Source organism: Rhododendron vialii, chromosome 13a (genome assembly GCF_030253575.1).
Source record: "Rhododendron vialii isolate Sample 1 chromosome 13a, ASM3025357v1".
In the NCBI taxonomy this organism is placed as follows: Eukaryota; Viridiplantae; Streptophyta; class Magnoliopsida; order Ericales; family Ericaceae; genus Rhododendron; species Rhododendron vialii.
In genome coordinates, this window is record NC_080569.1 from 34666967 (window position 1) to 34688006 (window position 21040).

The 21040-nt window shown below is 42.4% G+C and overlaps 1 protein-coding gene across 1 annotated transcript; it reads right to left on the reverse strand.

The window, feature by feature from the left end:
- Positions 1 to 736: 736 nt before the first annotated feature.
- LOC131313328 (jasmonate-induced oxygenase 1) lies at positions 737 to 20337 on the reverse strand. The gene is made up of 3 exons (XM_058341585.1): positions 19723 to 20337; positions 6014 to 6335; positions 737 to 1228 (listed from the first exon to the last, which is right to left on the reverse strand). Exons 1-3 carry the CDS (start codon positions 20199 to 20201, stop codon positions 986 to 988), a joined length of 1044 nt encoding a protein of 347 aa, XP_058197568.1. The 5' UTR covers positions 20202 to 20337; the 3' UTR covers positions 737 to 985.
- Positions 20338 to 21040: the final 703 nt, after the last annotated feature.

Genomic DNA, 21040 nt, shown 5'->3' on the forward strand with positions numbered 1-21040 from the left:
CTAAGGGAGAAAATATGGGGCTGCGAATAGTCGGCCCCGTATATAATTCGTGGGTGATCCGTGATTGTCTACAATGCATGACTCCAGAGACCAGGTATGTTACAGTTGTTTTTCATTTTTGTCGGGTTCGATTCGATATTGTTAGGCTATTCTATATAAATAAATGCCATCTTGACGGCTTCAGGGCATATTTTTTACTAATAAGAGTTGCAGGATATACGCGCCCCCTTTTCTCTTAATTCCTATTTCATAAACGATAGCCATTACCGCACATGATTACAAATGTTGAGGCCACACAATAAACAGCCCCCTAAATCAATGAAAACATCTCCATAGATTATGTAGGAGTAAGAGAAAAAATCCATAGCCACAACTCGAACCGATTGATGCAAACAAAAGAATATCCAAGCAACTTCACGGACCTGGTTAAAAAAAAAAACCCTTAATGGACAAGGATATAAAAGTCTCAGATAATCAAATCAGTAGCAAAGCTAGACACTCCAGTTCAAGAAGGGGCGTCAAACAGGAATTGATTGGAAAGCAGCACTCGAGACACAACATCTTATAATTTAAAATCCCATTTAGAACAATACCGAGAATTAATAATTTTTATTGCCTTGCACGTCATATAACCAGTAACCAAAGAAGTTTGTGATGAGATATTGTAGAAATGATCCACAAAATAAACGATCATCTAATAAACCATTGCATAAAAATTGAATAACAGACACTGAAATGCCGTAATTACCTTTGTAAAGTACTCTATTTAACATTTGACCGTCAGCAGTCAGATAAATCAACGCTTCACAAGATTACACTTACCGTAAAAGCAAACTTTGCAATAACGAAGATCTAACCAGCATTATCAATTATCTGAGAATGAAAATCACCATAGGAAGAAGGCATTGACTTATTATGCTACTATCAAAGACAAAAAATGTCATCACAATGTCAACCAAAGAGTTATATGCATACAGCCAAATCATCATATTAAGAGGCCATCAATGTTCCGTTTGCCTTCAGGGCCTTTTGTATACCACAATGAGACATAATCACCATAAGTAACTTGCCGGTATTGGGGCGGAGAAGAATCTGTGATGAGCTCAGAAGCAGGGGATATTATTGTTGTCTTTGCTGGGTCATGAAATGTGGCAACTGAGAGTCGTGCCTTGCTGGCGTTAGTTATAGCCCGATGTTGAGCACTTCTATACAAGCCATTAGTAATAATCTGCAGGAACACATTGGTAAAATCATTTGGATGCAAAAATCAACCATGAACAACCCTTTCAAAGCTCTATTTTATAAGGACTCTATGCCATTCCTTAACCGCTATCTTGCACCAGGAGCCCCTATTCTTTTGAGAAATATTATCCAGGGATCATTACTTTTTCAGTCATTTTAAGTAGTCAAACCCCACAAACATTTAAAGAAAGAGCGTGGTTATCAATCAGCTCAGTTAGGTATCTCAACCAAGACAAGGTAGCAAAACATTAACTTCTGACTTAAGAGAATAATAAGCTAACACTAGAAGCAAGCACATATGTATGCAGTGCTATACCTGGGTTTTCATCTGCAATTGCCGTATATAGCTCGGTCTTAATGCACTCAAATTTGGGTAGATGGGTTGATTTCCTTGTTTTGAGAAACCAAAATCAGTAGAAAACGGTTTTGCTAACCTCCGCCTAGTGGGCAGAGGATAATATACACATAATTCCAAATAAGTTCGGATATCAATGCATATATCACGGATATTAATATACTTTCCCAAATATCAATATACCTTTCTCGGATATCAATGCACTTGTTATTTATTATCCTACACCCTTTGGGCGGATGTTAGAATAATCCATTTCCATATTCAAGATTTGAAATCCTTCAAGAAAACACTGTATCTAAACGAGAAAACCGAAATCCATAGATTGGAGTCATTGGGCATCCTTTCACAAATGCATATATATCCAAACAAGTGATTTGATATTCATAGACTGAAATCCCTAACCTTTCGAAATCTATGGATTAAAAACATGCACGATTTCAAATCTCCGTTTCTGAACAGACCCTAAGGGTAGAGCCAAATCACTAGTAGGCAAGTTCGCACTTAGCCCACGGTCGCCAAAAAAATCCCTGCAACATTCCTTCTTGTCCAAGGTATAAGACCTGATCCTAAATGCACATGCATGTAATATGATATTTTATCTCCTTGTCATTTGGCATTTTATTTGAAAAATGTGTTCACTAGGGCTGCAAACAAGCTGAGCTAAGTCAACTTTTTGGCTGTTCAAGCTCGGCTCACTAGACAAATGGGTCACCTCGAGCTTGGCTTGTATGATTTTACCTTAGCTCAGGCTCGGCTCATTGGAGCTCGACTTAATGCGATGTTCACAGGTGAGGAGGAAGGGCTGGGTCCTCAAGTTAAATATGATTCTCTCCTTACAAGAGTGTGAACTTTTCCAATGTGGCTCATGCAAAATACTTTTGTTAGAAACCTTACTTGTCCCACATCAAATAGGAAGAGATTCACCAGCTAATGTTTTTGCCATAAAGCCTTTCACTTCCTTATTCTTCTGCATTGGACAGTTGCGCACGCTATACTAACACGTGCCGCTATTTATTAGTGAGTTCAACTAAGTTAATAGCTCACAATCGGTAATCACTGCTAGCAGTACATATTAAATACTTAGAATAGACTATTCCCAGGTATGGCTCGTGAGCTCCATCGAGCTGAGCTATTGTTGGCTTGTGCTCAGCTCATTTTTAAAACAAACTAAAGAATTTGGCTCGAGCTCGTTCGTTTAGCTTCCGAGTCGCATTCCAACGATCTTTTTTCGAGCCAAGCTTCGAGTTGCTTGCAAGCAGCTCGCCTCATTAGTAGCCCTAGTGTTACAATAGTTGGTGGATTGCCAATTATAAAATCATGCGGATTGCTAATTATGCAGTTGGGATAAAAAATAAGAATAAGAACAGAAGTTCACAGTTAAGACCTTGATTGGTTAAACTTGATTTTGTGGGATAACAGTACAATCCGTTAATAATTGAGTGATTATTTGTAATTTAGCCATGAGGTTAGTTTATGTGTGGTTGCAAGTTGAGAGGCTGACACGCCCACTAATCTTTTTCTTTTGGCCACCTCATGCTTTAATTAGACACCAGGTTTATTTTGCACCTCATGTACATGTATTTTCCACATCTTGCCCTATTTCCTACACATCATGCTAGCAGAACATTAGAAGAGCAATGTGCTCACATTTTTCCGAGAGAGAGAGAGAGAGAGAGAGAGAGAGAGAGAGAGAGAGAGAGAGAGAGAGAGAGAGAGAGAGAGAGAGAGAGAGAGAGATGAGGAAAAGTCAAATCAAGGTTTGATTGCGCATTATTTGGTTGAACTTGGAATGCACAAAACCAAGGTTTGATCGTGCATTATTTCTTCTGTTAGAAACTAGACGCTTAAAGTTTTTCAAATATATAACCCTTGCACCCTAATTATTCCTGAGCAAATACAGACTTCAGTTAGAAGTTGACAAAAAAATCTGTTTCTGCTTTCTGATTTCAGAAAAGGTCAGTAAACTTCTGAGTGATCATGTGATACATGCTAAAATCGGTTTTTAATCTATGACCTGTCGTCTCGAAGCATTGAAGTCTATTTATTTAACAGTTCAACTATCTTACCTCTGACTCGTTGTAAATCCTGCATATGTTCGGAACAGTGTGTGCATATCAGTGAGTTGGTAATCCTATTCTGAGATTGAAGTTTTCAATCACTTGGACTTACCTTTTAGTCTACCATAAACACATTGTATACTAGGTTCCCATACATTTGTTGCGTTGGGAAAAAATGTCATGAGATATAGGTTAGAAGTAGGTGTGAACTCTAATCATGTTCATGCATATCATTTGCATTTGGACATGAGTTTGATGTGAACCTTATGGAATGTTCCATAGCTCATATTCCAGGCGAGGACAACGTAAAGACTGTCACTGTTATGCAATATTCTAAAAGTCGCTAGGCGCTAGTCAGGCCTAGTAATTGGTGCATAGCAATTAGTAATCGGCGATTAATCGGCGCAAGCAATTAGTCGGATAGGCCCCACCAGCGATTAATTGCCGGTTAATTCCAATTTTTAGAACGCTGCTGTTATGTCTCCGAAAAAAGGGAGTAGAGTCGATAGCGGAGTCGGGTTTTTTGTAAGGTGAGAGTATACAACTTTATAATGATTGGTATGTTTCTTTTGTATCTATTGGTGTTGCTCAAGTGCTATGTTATACATACACTATGAAAGGTCTACTTACTATTTGAAATAGCTTGGAGATAATTGTTGCTTTAGATGGATCAAATTATACTGCTCCCTCCGTCCTAACTTGTTTGTTTGGTCCGCAAAACGATAACTTAAAAATACAATTTTTTCAAGAAAAAATTTAAACTTTTTTCACAAATTAAAAATACTCATTGATATCAAGCAAGTTGTTGAAAAACTTTTGAATTTTTCTTGCAAAAATTGTATTATTTTTAACACTCCATTTTGCGGACCGGACAAACATTTTGGGACGGAGGGAGTTTGTGAATACAAAGTCAATCTTATGCCTTTTGTGCCGATGTGCTAGTTTGCAAGCTTGGTTGTCACTTACATCTTTAAGCAAACCTAGTTGTTGCTTGCCTTTGGTTGATTGGCATTTGGCAACTCAATTGTTGTTTGCAGGTAAGCTTGGTTGTTGCTTACTGTACCGGTTGATTACAAATTTAACTTGCTAGCACCTACCATTGGTGATAAAGAATGACCATTTGTCACCGCCACTATATGTGAGCATGTGAGTGAGGTAATGGTATTGCCTTAACTCCTGCTTGTGAGGTAGACGGCTCATTAGTACACTTGGTAAGTGAACGAGATATTACTTTGATGGAAAATGCAAATGTCGTTTGCTAGAATTGTTTTGGAAATTAATGGGGTGCAGGTTGGAGAGGATTTCTTAAAATCTTGTGGTATTGATTTTTTCAGAAAGTATGATAGTTTTGTTATCTTGAGGTAAGTTTTGGAAGAGCAGGTTACTTTTAAAGTTTTGATCCACCAAAAATTTACTTATAAGACTTCTTTTTATTATGTTGCTTATGTACACTCTCCAGCAACCTTTTGGTTGCAGATCTTGATTTGAGAAAAAGGAAGGTTCAATACATTGCCAATCAGACGTTTGGAAGGAGGTTGCTTTCATAACTTTTTTTAGGTAATGCATAATGTATAAATATTGGTTTGTGAGTTTGGTGTGGTTGAACTAGGGAGAGTACCCTAAACTTGTGTAGTTGTAAGGGTTGTGATTCCTCAGCTTGTTAAATATTGTTGGTCTGACTTTATACTAACCTTAGCTTGTTTTCCATTCTGAAATAAAATTGTCCTTGTTCAATATTTATGATTACAAAGGTGAATAGTTTGTGGTATGTCATGCCTCTTTGTGCAGGCCTAGATCCTGCTAGAGTAGGGTGTGACAAAAGGCCTCATCTGTAACTTTGATAGGAGGCCTCAAAAGTTCTTGGGGGAGCTAATACTGTAGTTGGATTGCAAACTACCTATGCTGTACTTCACCTAGTTTATCTATTGGCAGAAGATTCTTTTGTTGAAAGAGATGTGGTAAGAACTCATAACACTCTATACCCCTAATGCATCCCCAGTCATCTAGAAAATTTTCAGCCTTGTTTAATTCTTCCTCCATCACCATGCAGGGATCCATAGGTGCAATCCGACTAATGTATAAGGATACCATATTCCTTAATCCCATCTAAATACTCACAAAACAGGTTAGTACTCACAAGAGCAGCAAATGGACAGTGAATGAAATTCAGCATCATCGAGCAAGAGCCTAAAACTGAAACATCTCATTGGGGATATCAATATTACTGTTGTCCTAAATGATGTAAATAACCAATATAGTCAGAAGCTGCGTATTCCATAGTCATTTCACAAATGTGTAGAGGGGGAAAAAAAAAATCCAGAATCCAGATTAAAACTGCTGAAATGACAAGAAGCAATACCTCAGTTTGATCAGCCAAAATGACAACAATGGCGTCGGATAAAGGATGTACATTTATCCATTCACCGTCCTTGAGAACCTGGAGACCCATGACATCGTGTTGGATTAGAAGGGTAATGGCACCCATATCCGAGTGAGCTTGCAGACCTAGGGTGAGCTCTGGTTGCAGGCAAGGTGGGTAATAGCTGACGGTGATGTTCTGGTAGAATTCCCCGACTGCCTCTTCAATCCGTGAAGATGGCAGACCTAGACTTTCAGAGATCAAGCTCAAGAGTGTCTGAGCAAGGGCCTTCATATGATCGCTGTACTCCGCAATGACTTGTCTGTTTTAAGCATGTTTATAGGGTAAATCCATTCCATATAAAGAATCAATATGCAGACGGTACTATAGCAAAATTTCCATCAATATCATGAGAAAGAGTAGACATTTAGACAATAACAATGTCTACTATTATAAAGATTTTTCAGTTCAGGGAGATTTGTCAAACCTTAATTCGACATGAAGTCGGGAATGGGGCTTCCACTTTCCTTCGGCTTGACAATTGGCACCCGTTGGGGCCCATGTATAAGAGGTATGGGGAGAATGTATGCTCTAATATTGGAAGATCTTTACAAGCCAAAGATTCCACAATTATTAAAGATGGGAACTGGGTTTGGGCAAGCCAACGGAACAGGTATATTCAAGAAATGGTTACTAACACACCTCAAACTTTTCTTCCTAATATTTCTATTGAGGACAGTGTTGTGTGGTTTCCTTCTCGTATTGGTAATTACTCAATGAAATCTGCTTGGGAAGCAATTCCAGTGTCGAATGGTATCCTGGACTGGTGTAGCATTGTTTGGTTTCCCAAAAATGTTCCTAGATGGGCATTCATTTTATGGATGGCCATGCAAAGTAAACTTGCGTCAAAGGATAGATTGCTGAAATGGAGTGTGGTGGACAACACCACTTGTGTTTTGTGTAGAAATGGGACTCATGAATCTCATAATCATTTATTTTTCGATTGTTCATATTCTAGAGTTGTCTGGAAGGAGATATTGTGAAGGAACTTTATTCACAGGGGCCCTCTTACTTGGGAGGATGAAAAAAAATGGTTCTTGCTGCATTCAAAAGGGAAGTCTATTAAGAAATCTATTCTCAAATTATCCCTGGCAGCTACTGTTTATGGAATCTGGTGCGAGAGGAAGCTTTTGTGCTTGATTAGATGTCTGAGGCTTTCAGCCTGGATTGGCTACCAAATTTTATCGTAGACTTCTTGTGATTTTTTTAGTTGTGGTGGTGATTAAGAAGGCATGAAGAAGGATAGGCGACAGAAATCTTTAATTCAGGTTGGGTCCAAAACGTTGAAACTGGTGGACAATGGCAAAGGGGACTGTTTTCGATTTGGTCTGGTGGAACGTGGCGCAGGAGTTCGGCGGGAGGTGAGCGTGTCGGAGATAGAACTTCTATGGCTGCGCCTTATCCTGGAGGATGCTTCTTCAGGGTTTGACAAGGATTTTACTCGCAGCTATGGGGGTTTTGCAAGGAGATTACTGGTGAAACGCCTAGTTTTTGTTGGGGGTTTCACTTTAAGGTTGGAGGTGAGAGATCAAGGAAGGGTCTGGTTTGTTTTTGTACTGGAGTTATGTGGTGCGGGTGGTTGGGTGGACATTTCTAGAAAATTCTGGTTGTTTTGTGGCTGGAAGAGACCAGGGGGGTCAGTTGATGGAAGGTCTTTCTTGAAAGTCGCTAATATCGGTGGTTGGCCGGAAAGTACTGTGACTGTCAAAGAGAGGGGGAGGAGGGGTTGCGATGTTGATGTTAATGTGGATTCAACCCAAAGCACGGAGAGATTTCTGGGGAGATGCTTGGTGGGTACGATGGAGAATGGGTCTGTGACGTTGCCGGCGGCCATGGAAGTTCAACGGTGGGCGCAAAGAACATGGAAGGTGTCGGCTGGGTCCAAGTTTCAGATCTGGGAGGGGCTTATTTTCTGTTTACACTGCCATCTGTGGAGGAAGCCCAAAGGGTATTGAAGGATAGCTGGAGTTTTGGAGAGAGAAAGGTGGAGCTGGATTGGTGGTCACCAAATGGTGGTTGTGTTAAACAAGGGGAGGTTTGTTCGGAGGTTCGGGTCAGAGTTTTAGGGCTCCCTTTGCATCTTTGGGATTCCGATGTGTTCAGAGAGATTGGGAATTTTTGTGGGGGTATTTTGTATGTGGATGATGAGACGAGACAGTGTTCTCATTTCCGTTGGGCTAGAATAGCCGTACGAGCCTCACCGGATAAGATTCCGTCGTCGGTGAAGATAGCTTTGGGGGGATGGTTGTTTGATCTGCCATTATGGGTAGAAAAGGGCCCGAGAGTGGTTTTTAAACATTTTTGGGGGGAGGATTTTGGTGGTGATGGGTTTTCCGATGTGATTACAGTAGACGGTGGGACGGCGGAGAGGAGGAAGATGATGTCGCAAGGGGTTAGCAACAGGAGTGCTGCACGTGGTGGTATGGGAGTAGGTGTGGGTGTGTACGGGCCCAGACGTTTTTCAAATTTTGAATTTCGGAATGGAGTGGGTTTTGGGCCGGGGCGTTTCGTGGGTAAAAAAGAGAGTTTTTGGGCCTGCTCGGAGTGAGAGGATTACGGGCCGTCATCTTGAGAGAGTGGGCCGTTTTAATGGAGTGAAGGGCAAGCCTTTTAAAACCCAACAGTCTAATTTCAAGAGCAGATCGGGTGATAAGTGGGCCTTCCTTTTTAAAAGGCCTTTTAAGTCCAAGTTAGTAGGGATTAATAACAGGAAATGGGTCGAGAGATCAGATCCAGGAGGAGAAACAAGTAAAAGGCAGGAGGTTTCCTCTGGACAAGGTGTTGCTGGGTTGATCGATGTTGGCTCTGTCCAGAGTCTTCCAATCGCTAATGTCAGAATCGTTGATGATGGGAAGAGCTCTCAGACGATTCCCGATAGCAGCGAGGTATGTATGATTTCTGTACACTCTTCTCCCTCTCTATATTCTTCTTTCTCATTTGTGGAGGAGAGGTTTTCTGGTGTTTTGAAAAAGGGGTGCTCGGAGTTGGTATCTGTTGCAGCATAGGGGGAGTTGGAGATGGGTAGAAAGGCAGAGACGGTTGAGGTGGTAAGTGGTAAGGGAGTCTGTTTTGGGGAGAGAGCGTTGTGGAGATGGGAGCGTTTTTTCGATAGGTAGTGAGAGTTTGGATAGAGGGTTTAAGGGCTGTGATTCTGAGGTTGGAGAGGGGCGAGTGAGCTCTTGGGGATTGGAGTTGGTGCCTTTTCTGGGGTCAGATGTGGGGGTGGGTTCGGGTGGGGGAGGTAGTGTTGAAGATGGGTTGTTCGATCATTTGGGGTGGGTGCAAGAGATTGTAGACGATAGATTGGCTGTGAGTAACAGTTTATTTAGCCCTTTGGAAGTTAGGGAGCCGGTGGGGACAAATGATGGTGAAAAAATTACATATGGGATGTCTCAGGCAGAAGTTTCTAAATAGGTGTTGAAGAGGATAAATGGTTTTAACAAGTTCTTGGGTGTTTCTTATGACAGGTTTGAAGATAGAACAATGCAATTATTCACTGAGATTGAAGAAAAATGGAGGAAAGGTGTGAAGTTGGAAGAAAAGAAAAGTCGAAATAAATCTTACAGAGGGGTGAGGGAGTTAAAGAGTTTAAAATGTTCAGTCAACTATGAGGGGTGTAAAAAGGTGGGGGAGAGGAGCCGTGGAGAGGTGGAAGGAGTCAATCTTTTAACTTTATATGAAGATTAAAATTATTAGTTGAAATGTGAGAGGTTTGAATGCGAGGGAGAAGAGGATGGTAGTGAAATCTTTGCTACAGGAATGGAAAGCGGATGTCGTATGCCTTCAAGAAACCAAACTTAAGGAGGTATCTAGAGCTGACATTAAGGAAATTTGGGGTAGCAATTGGGTGGACTGCACTCATTTGGATGCGGTTGGGGCAACTGGGGGGATTTTGGTGATGTGGGATAGTCGGGTGGTGGAGAAGGTTGACGATGAGCATGGTATTTTCTCGGTGTCTTGTTTGTTTCGAAATGTTTTCGAGGGTATAAGGTGGGTACTCACAGGTGTTTATGGACCAGTTTACAATGGCCTTAGGATGGATTTGGGGGATGAGCTTTCGGCGATTGCATTCAGATGGGATGCTCCTTGGTGTGTGGGAGGCGATTTTAACGTTGTTCAGTTTTCGCATGAGAGATTTGGGGGGTCATTCTACTACCCGACATATGAGAGATTTTTCAGACTTCATTGATGATTTAGAGCTGATAGATCCACCTTTGAGCGGGAGTAGGTTCACGTGGTTTGGAGCTCAGGAGGATAGGTGTATGTCTTGCATTGATCGGTTCTTGTTCCCCGCTTCGTGGAAGGAGTTGTTTCCGGATGTGGTTCAGTGTTCTTTACCGAGACCTATCTCTGATCATATGCCTATTTTGTTAGATGGTGTTGGGATCCGTCAAGGGCACTCCATTTAGATTTGAGAACATGTGGCTGCAGACTGAAGGTTTCACGGAGCTGGTCCGTGAGTGGTGGATCAATTATCCGGTGGTGGGGAAGCCGAGCTTTGTCTTGGCCAAAAAGTTGAAAATGTTGAAAGAAGATTTACGTAAGTGGAATGTTGATGTCTTTGGGAGATTGGAGACCCAAAAAGCAAATGTTGTTGATTCTATCCGTCTCTGGGACTTAGAGGAACAAGTTTGTGATCTAAGAGAGGAGGAGACGGTGCTGAGAGATAATGCTAAAGAAGAGTATGGTAAAATTGTGAAGTATGAAGAAATTAGTTGGAGACAAAAGTCAAGAAATTTGTGGTTGAAAGAGGGGAACAGGAACACTTGGTTCTTTCATAGGGTAGCTAACAGTAACCGGAGAAGGAACTTCATTAGAAAGATTAAAATAGGTGATAGTATGCTTGATAAGGAAGAGGAGATTAGAACGGGGATCACCAATTTCTATGCTGGTCTTTTTAAGGAGGGAGGGAGGAGTCGAACTCGAGTGGATGACTTGGAGTTTGACTCTATTTCAGTGGAGGAGGCATCTTGGTTGGAAAGGCCTTTTGATGAAACGGAGGTGCTTAAGGCTTTAGAATCTTTGAAGGAGACAAAGCGCCCGGTCCAGATGGCATGTCTTTGACTTTTTTCCAACATTGTTGGGATGTGGTTAGAGGGGAAGTGATGGGTATGTTTCAACACTTTTGGGGGTTCGGGGAGTTCGAAAGGAGCTTGAACGCCTCTTTTGTGGCCTTGATTCCAAAAAAAGGAGGGGCGGAGGACATTCGGGACTTTAGACCTATCAGTTTACTTGGGGGAGCTTACAAGTTGTTGAGTAAAGTTTTGGCTTCTCGCTTGAAAAAGATGGTGGGGAAGGTCGTATTGGAGTCTCAAAATGCGTTTGTTGAAGGGAGGCCAATCCTTGATGCAGTTTTGGTTGCAAATGAGTGTCTTGACTCGAGAAAGAAGAATGGTACCCTGGGTATTATATGTAAACTGGATATTGAGAAGGCATATGATCATTTAAATTGGGATTTCTTGATTTATGTTATGCAAAGAATGGGTTTTGGAGAGGTTTGGAGGAAATGGATTAAATTTTGTATTTCATCTGTACGAATGTCAGTTCTGGTGAACGGGACCCCGGTTGGGTTTTTTCATAGCTCAAGAGGTTTACGTCAGGGTGATCCTATCTCCCCACTTCTTTTTATCTTAGTTATGGAGCTGCTTAGTCGGTTGCTTCAAAAAGCAGTTCAAGGTGGTTTCTTACAAGGTTTTAGAGTGTCAGTGGGGGGGGGTTGGTCCGGGGTTGATGGTTTCTTACATTCTTTATGCCGATGATACTCTATTGTTTTGCAACGCAGAGCCAACGCAAGTGAGTTATCTTTGGTGTGTTCTTTTGTGCTTTGAGGCTGTGTCCGGTCTTAAGGTGGCAAAGTGACTTTAATCGAGAGTACGCTTTCTAGCTTGCCAACTGACTTTATGTCTTTGTTTGTCATCCCGGTTGTTGTTGCAAAAAGGTTAGAGAAAATTCAAAGGGATTTTCTTTGGAAAGGTGTGGGAGAAGAGTTCAAATACCATTTAGTAGAGTGGGATAAGGTTTGTGCGCCCATTAAAGGAGGAGAACTGGGTGTGAGGAAATTGAAGTTGTTCAACCAAGCCCTACTGGGCAAATGGCTTTTGCGCTTTGCGTGTGAAAGAGAGAGACGGTGGAGGAAGGTCGTAGTTACTAAGTATGGATTTAGGTGGAGAGATTGGTCTTCCTGTGCTGTGAAAGGGCCTTATGGGGTAGCTCTTTGGAAATGAATTATGAAAGGGTGGGATACTTTTGTAAATAATACTCGGTTCATGGTAGGTGATGGAAGAAAAGTGAAGTTTTGGGAGCATGTGTGGTGTGGTGTGGGGATGTGTGTTTGCGAGATGCCTTCTCGAATTTATATCAGTTGGCCTGCAATAGAGATGCAATTGTCCATTATTACCTCCAATTTCTTAATGGGGTTATTGTATGGGACATCCGCTTGCGACGAGATGTACAGGAAGGGGAAAAGGAAGCTTTGGTGACCTTGTTATCTAGGGCGTACGGTATTCGAGCATTAGGAGAAGGGGAAGATGTGATGCGTCGGAATCTTTCTCCCTCTGGAATTTTTAACGTCAAATCCTACTATCAATCGCTGTGTGGGAGGGGTTTTCCTACCTTTCCTTGGCAAGCAATTTGAAAAACTTCGGCACCGTTAAAAGTGAGTTTTTGGCTTGGTGTGCGGCTCAAGGGAAGATTCTTACTATTGACAATTTGATTCGAAGGCGGAGAATCATTGTAAATTGGTGTTGTATGTGCAAAAGGGATACAGAGACGGTCCATCACCTCCTTATTCATTGTCCGGTGGCTTGGGAGCTTTGGACTTTGGTGTTCTCTTGGTTTGGCTTACAGTGGGTAACGTTGAGGAATGTTCTGGAACTCTTGATTGCGTTGAAAGCCCCTAGAGTGGGGAAGCGGAGGAAGAGAGTTTGAGCCATGATTCCACTTTGTGTGATATGGATTATTTGGCGTGAAAGAAATTCTAGATGCTTCGAAGGGGTTGAAAACCTGTTGTTTAAAGTAAAAGTTTATTGTTGCATAGTTTGTATAGTTGGGACAAAGGAGATTGTTAACCTTCTCTTGATCAATTTCTAGATTGGTTTGAGCACTTCCATTCCAATTTAAGTGTATAGAGCCTTTTTGTCTTGTGGCCTTTTTATACACGGGACAACATTCCCTTAATGCCTTTTTATTAATATTATCTCTTACTTATCAAAAAAAAAAAAAAAGAGTGAGGAACATGAGGATTTTCCAGAATAAGATAATGGAGGCTGAGGTATTGGGATCGAAGATTTGCAATAACATCAGAGACACCATGATGGCTTGGCATAATATCAAATCTACGCAGGAGAACAGGGTTTTGTGCAGGGCTTGGGGAGTTCTATTAATGGATATCACCCATTGGAACAACATCAATCCCATTATGGCAGGAACTCTATACAAAGGCAACCATCTATTAGGATCAATTATTACCTTTATTGTAGGAGACTTATTCTCCTAATTATTTTCCTTCCAATTTGGTTGTATCCATTTCCTATATGTATGGTTGTATTCTTCCATTGAAACTCAAGGAAATAAAAATAATTCATTCAGTTCTTATCATGGTATCAGAGCATGGTTCACGTCTTTCTTTTTTTCTTCCTCATAAAAAAACGTTCTTCACAGACTGGAAGAAGATAGGAGCTTCAACCTTCAGGCCATATTCACCGACATGGTTGATGCTGAGGAAAAGGTCCAGAAACTAATTTCTGACCTATCTTCTCCCTACTTTCTACACTCGGCTGATCACCCCCGTGACCCTCTTGTTGATATTGCCTTGACCCACACCAACTATGGGTCTTGGAGTCGTGCAATCACCATGGCCCTTTGCGCGAAAAATAAACTAGGCTTCATTGACAACTTAGTGCCATGTCCATCAGACCCGGATATTCAGCCTCTTTGGAAACGCGTGTCAACGATGGTCCTCTCCTGGATGCTTAATAGCATCAGCAACACGATCACACCGAGTCTAGCCAGTTGCCGCACACCTTATGAACTATGGTGTGATCTTGAGTCAAGGTTCACTCAGGGCAACCATGCTACCATCTTCAAAATCCCAAAGGAAACCTCCAACCTTCAGCAAGGTAATCTCGATATCACCAACTATTACAACACATTCAAGATGCTTTGGGATCAACTTGATGGTATAGATCCGCCTCCGGCTTGTACATGTGGCACCGCTAAGGCATGGCATACGAGAATATCGAATGAACGTGTATATCAGCCCTTAATGGGCATCAACGAACCATACCACATTCTTCGTACTCAGATTCTTGCCATGGACCCAATTCCCGACCTTGGGAAGGTTTACGGCTTATTAATCTCGGAAGAACAAACCAAAAATTCTCCGCTCATCGTCACTACTCCACACATGCAGGAGGACTCGGCAAAGTTTTCAACCTCACAAAACAAATCAAAACTCAAGGATGGGCAGCAGCATAACTCGCAAGGTCAGCGTTTTTTTTCGTCAAATCAGCCAAGGGTCCAGCAAACCAGACAGCCGCCTCCTGCTCGTGGCAACCAGCCACGCCAACCACAAAATGTCCAGCCTCCCGACCCATGAACTCGACCTGGCTACGATCCGAACGCACTATGTAGTCATTGCAACCGTACGGGGTCATTATAAGTCGGGTTGTTTTAAACTCATTGGGTATCCTAATTGGTTTTTCAACCATCTTCCCAACCAGTCATCTGGTCAGTCCAATTATGCAGCCGTCATGGAATCCAATCCTCACTCGAGTCCTGCCTAGACGTCCCAAGCACATGACTTTTACGCCAATCCATCTGCTTTTTATACCGGTAACACCAATTTAATTTCCCATGATTGGATTATCAATAGTGGGGCAACAACCCACATGACGCCTCATCTAACTCTTTTTAACTCATATACAGCTACAAAAAAAAATTTACCCGTTAAATCTGCTTCTGGTTCTACTCATACTATCTCGCATATTGGCAATATCACTGTCACCCCTTCCATCACATTAGTTGGTGTATCACATGTCCCCAGTTTTCATTTCAATTTGCTATCTGTCCAACAATTATCCCGTGATCTCAAGTGCAGTGTGTTTTTCTTTCCTAATTTCTGTCTTTTTCAGGACCTCAAATCGAAGACTGTGATTGGAACGGGTGAGGCACGCAATGGCTTGTACTACCTCCGCACCTCATCCTCCACCGCCCTCGCCGCTCCGTCCGATGATTCCAGCCTATGGCACCAACGCTTAGGTCACCCAGCAACCACTAGTTTACCTCGATCTTTTAATTACTGTCATGCTACTATTTCACCTTGTGATGCCTGTTTACGTGGCAAACATACTCGCCTCCCTTTTAATTTAGTTCTCAATAAAAGTACTATTCCTTTTGATCATATATTTGTAGACACTTGAGGTGCTTGTCATACTGTTTCTACTTGTGGGGCACGTTATTTTCTTACCATAGTTGATGATTGCACATGCACTACTTGGGTGTACTTATTGCGTTACAAATCGGATGCTCTTTCCAAAATCCAATTTTTCCTCAACATGGTCAAAACACAATTCAATGCCAACGTCAAATGTTTTCGGTCGGATAATGCCCTTGAATTTTTATCCCAATTCTCAAGTTATTTCATGATAATGGCATTTTACAAGAATTAACTTGCGTTGATACCCCCAACAAAATGGCGTGGCCGAACGTAAACATCGCCACATCTTAAACGTTGCACGATGCTTACGCTCTCATGCTCACCTTCCCATCAAATTTTGGGGCGAGTGTATCCTAACCGCAGTTTATCTCATTAATTGCACCCCCTCACAAACTTTAAAAAACGTCTCCCCTTATGAACGACTTTTTCGCAAAACCCCCAATTACAAATATTTACGTGTTTTTACATGTCTTTGCTATGCACAAACATCCCATGTCGGCCGTGACAAATTTCAAACCCGCGGTGTTCCTTGTGTTTTTTTGGGATACCCCCCACGCCACGGTGGCTACCGTCTTTTCAATCTCGACACAAACACATTTTTTCTCTCTAAGGATGTCACTTTTTTTGAGACTATTTTTCCCTTTCACATCCAAAGCCCCCATTATATCCCGCCCCCTGTAACTCCACCACCTAGCCTTACTGACTTATATTCCATCGAACCACTTAGCTCTCTCGACCAACCCAACCTCACTCTCTCCACTACCTCTAATATCATTCATCTTAGCCCACCTCCCAATCCATCCCCTACTGACCTGACCCCACCCACCATTAATCCCATATCCCCGGACTTCTGTTCCCCCGCCATCCTTTCTCGGCCAACCCGCACTCATCGGCCCTCGAGCTACCTTCAAGACTACATATGCCCCACTCTCCCCTCAGCCACTGCTGCCTCCACCTCTGCTCCGACTCAGTCTTCAGGTACGGTCTATCCACTCAGTAATTTCATTTCTTATTCCCATCTTTCACCATCCCACTTCGCATTTATCTCCGCTTTATCTTATTCTCATGATCCCTCTTCATATAATCAGGCCATCAAGCATGCCCACTGGCGTGCTGCTATTTCTAATGAACTTAATGCACTTGAACAAACCAAAACATGGGTACTTGCTCCTCTTCCCCCTAGGAAAAAATCAATCGGCTATAATGGGTTTTTAAAACTAAATTAAAAGCAGATGGATCCGTAGAACGTTACAAAGCCTGCTTGGTCGCCAAAGGCTATACTCAAGTTGAGGGCTTGGACTATCATGACACCTTAGCTCCTGTCGCAAAATTGGTCACCGTCCGTTGTGTGCTGGCTATTGCCGCTACTCATAACTGGTATCTACACCAATTAGACGTTAACAATGCCTTCTTGCATGGAGACCTTGACGAGGATGTTTACATGTCTCTTCCTCCAGGATATGGTTGACAGGGGGAGACCCGTGTCTGTCACTTACAATCACGCCATCAAGCATGCCCACTGGCGTGCTGCTATTTCTAATGAACTCAATGCACTTGAACAAACCAAAACATGGGTACTTGCTCCTCTTCCCTGTGGGAAAAAATCAATCGGCTGTAAATGGGTTTTTAAAACTAAATTAAAAGCAGATGGATCCGTAGAACGTTACAAAGCCCGATTGGTTGCCAAAGGCTATACTTAAGTTGAGGGCTTGGACTATCATGACACCTTAGCTCCTGTCGCAAAATTGGTCACCGTCTGCTGTGTGCTGGCTATTGCCACTACTCATAACTGGTATCTACACCAATTAGATGTTAACAATGCCTTCTTACATGGAGACCTTAACGAGGATGTTCACATGTCTCTTCCTCCGGGATATGGTCGACAGGGGGAGACCCTTGTCTGTCACTTACAAAAGTCCCTCTATGGACTCAAACAGGCATCTCACAATTGGTACTCTAAACTGTCCACAGTACTCCTATCGGATGGTTTTACACAATCCCAAGCTGATCACTCTCTATTTACTCGGCAAACTGGCTCTATTATTCTCGTTGTTCTCGTTTATGTTGATGATTTGCTTGTTACTGGCAATGACTTACCGTCCATTCGCCGCTTACAAGAATTCTTGTCAAGTAAATTTCAGTTAAAGGATCTTGAGAAGCTCAAATATTTTTTGGGCATCGAAGTGGCTCGCTCCGCCAAATGTATTTTCATTAATCAGCGTAAATATGTTCTTGACATCCTCGTCGACGCGGGGCAATCTGGCTGCCATCCAGCCTCTTCTCCTATGGAACATCTTAAGCTCTTGGCCGATTCCGGTGATCCCATCTTAGACCCAAGCTCCTACCGCGGGCTCATTGGGCGCCTGATATATCTCACTATTTCACGCCCCCATATCATGTTCGCTATCAATTTACTCAACCAGTTCATGCATACACCTCGGGTTCCTCACTTTGACGCTGCCATTCGCATACTTCGCTACCTCAAGAGCTCTGTCTCTCATGGCCTTGTAACGACCCGCTCCATCTTTGTACAATATTGTCTGCTTTGAACGCCCAAAGTCCATAGACTTCCCAGTAGGTCACCCATCCCTGGACTACCCCAGGATGAGCACGCTTAACTGTGAAATTCCTATGCGCTTTGGCCCGCTCTCACGGCTTTAAAAGGCCTTGTACAAGTAGGAGGGATCTCTTCTTATAAACCATGACTTACCCCCTCCCGTCCGGACGGAGCCTACTTCCTGCAGTACCGCCGGCCACCGGAAAGCGGGGTGTCACAATCTACCCCCCTTAGGGATGCAACGTCCTCATTGCACAAGCCTAGCAACCCCCCCTGGGGTCCGTGGTAGCAGAGCGCATCCTACTCACCACTTTGCCCAGGGCGGGGCTCTGATACCATTTGTAACGACCCGCTCCATCTTTGTACAATATTGTCTGCTTTGAACGCCCAAAGTCCATAGACTGTCCAGTAGGTCACCCATCCTTGGACTACCCCAGGATGAGCACGCTTAACTGTGAAGTTCCTATGCGCTTTGGCCCCCTCTCACGGCTTTAAAAGGCCTTGTACAAATAGGAGGGATCTTTTCTTATAAACCATGACTTGCCCTATCTCGTCCGGACGGAGCCTACTTCCTGCAGTACCGCCGGCCACCGAAAAGCGGGGTGTCACAGGCCTACTCTTCTGTTCCAGTTCGGCCCTCACTCTTACTGGCTACACTGACTCGGATTTGGCTAGTTGTCCAATGACTCGTCGCTCCACCACCGGTTATTTCATTACTCTTGGTACCAATCCCGTTTCATGGCGCACAAAAAAGCAAAGTGTCATGTCCCGCTCTTCCGCTGAAGTCGAATATCGGGCCATGGCCTCAACCACTTGCGAATTATTATGGCTTCGCACTTTGCTTCACGATTTAGCGGTTCCACTATCCTCCCCAATTACTCTACATTGTGACAATCAAGCAGCCTTACATATCGCCCGGAATCTGGTCTTCCATGAGCACTCCAAACACATTGAAATCGACTGCCATCTCATTCGTGAACAGGTTCAACAAGGTCTTCTTCGCCTTCAACACATTGCCTCAGCTGACCAATTAGCCGATGTTTTCGCTAAGGCCTTGGGTGTTGATCATTTCTGTATTTTGACGTCCAAGCTGGGCATTACGTCCCTCCATGCTCCATCCTGAGGGGGAGTATTAACGGATATCACCCACTGGAACAACATCAATCCCATTATGGCAGGAACTCTATACAAAGGCAACCATCTATTAGGATCAATTATTACCTTTATTGTAGGAGACTTATTCTCCTAATTATTTTCCTTCCGATTTGGTTGTATCCGTTTCCTATATGTATGGTTGTATTCTTCCATTGAAACTCAATGAAATAAAAATAATTCATCCAGTTCTTATCAATTTCCCTTTCCACATTTGAGGTCTTCCGTTCTAGTAGTAAATTCTTTTTTCTTTTCTCTTGAGGATAGATGCTTGGTTGTATAGTTTTATAGTTTTTGCTTTGGTGTCTCCTGTTGAGGGAGTTGGTAAGGCGGTTTTGCTGTTTGAGTCCTGGCAGGACATTGATGTATCCTGTTTGTGGTTTTCAATGAAAGTGTACATTTACCGGAAAAATAAACAGTGGAATTATCAATTATGTCCAGAACCAGAACTCCAGAAGAGAGAGACATCAACAAGAGAAGAGAAGAGAGCGGTGGGAGGGGTACCTGTAATTAGGATGAAAGTGGGGCCAGCGAGATGGGTCGCGACGAGAAAGAGGCAAGGTGTGATGGTCGAAGTAGTCCCTCCAATCTAAGACGGAGTCGTCTGAGACCAACATGCGGCTGCCGTAGCCTTGGGCAGCAAAAGAAGTATTAGAGTCGCACGAGTATGTGAGCTTATCGGTCATGGGACAGTCCTCAAAGAAATTCAGGCCTACCCTCCTCATGTCGTCCAGCAATTGGATCGGAAAGCCGTGGTTGCTCACGTGAAACGCACCCCATTCTCTGCAGGCTTGTCCCACCTCCTCGCGCACCTTGGTCCTGGAGCCGCTCAGATCGATTATCGGGATACTGTTGACGGCGGCGGCGTTGTTGGGTCGATGTTCCGGAAGTTGTACATACCGTTGGGGCACCTGTACTTTACAATTTTGGGCTAGGGACTGGACCCTGATGTGCTGTTGCTGCTCCTCCCCGGAGATTTCCATTTAATCAGCCCGTTTAAATCAACAGAAACGATAACCGGAGATTCGAAGAGAGCACTGAGAGCATCTCTTACCCATACTCTGTATCACTGTTTGAGAGTATATAAAGCATTTTAACCCATCATCTCAATCATCCTCCAGGATTAAATTTTGATCCTCTATATTTAGAGGGTAAGAGATCATCTCCATAGCACTATTCACCTTTTTAAAATACATTTTTGTCTTTGTAAGTTTTTTTTACTAAATTTTTATACCAACCATATCCTTATGAGAGTATAAAAAAATGTTTTTTTTCGTAAAATGATTTTAGAGGGAAAAATAAAGGATTTGTGGTTGGAGTAAATAGAAATAATAATTTTCTCTTAAATCACTTTATGAATAAAATAGAGTAGTTTGATACTCTCAAATAAAGTATTGAATTGGAGATGCTCTAAGGACTTGTTCCCATGGTAGGGCTGGTAGTGCTCCAGGGTATTATTCTGCTACATTATTTTCCTCACAAATTCAACCCCTAATTACAACCAACACATTTACACTTATTTTTATTTTCTAAAATTAAGTAAAAACTGTACATTTTAAATATTTCTTTTAAATTTCAAATGCATAAAAATCTAGATTTTCAATTTTAGTACAAAATAAAAAAACTGTATGTTTTTCTCCAAAGATTAAGAGATGAAACATCACCTTACCCTTCATATAGGATTATGAAAACTTACAATTTCTCTTATAATTGAACAATGAATAATTACCGAGACTTTTTATACTGTGATTCAATATTTTTGAAAAAGACATTTTTTTCCTATCTTGGCCAAAATTTAAAAAGGGCAGATGACCAAATTGAA

Bases quoted from the DNA above. Each gene is read 5' to 3' on its own strand.
- LOC131313328 (XM_058341585.1), bottom strand. From the start codon at position 20,201: ATGGAAATCTCCGGGGAGGAGCAGCAACAGCACATCAGGGTCCAGTCC. The intron at 6,336-19,722 runs GTACCCCTCCCA...TGCTTAAAACAG, and splicing joins CACTTTCATCCTAATTACAG to ACAAGTCATTGCGGAGTACA. The intron at 1,229-6,013 runs GTATTGCTTCTT...GTGTTCCTGCAG, and splicing joins TTTTGGCTGATCAAACTGAG to ATTATTACTAATGGCTTGTA.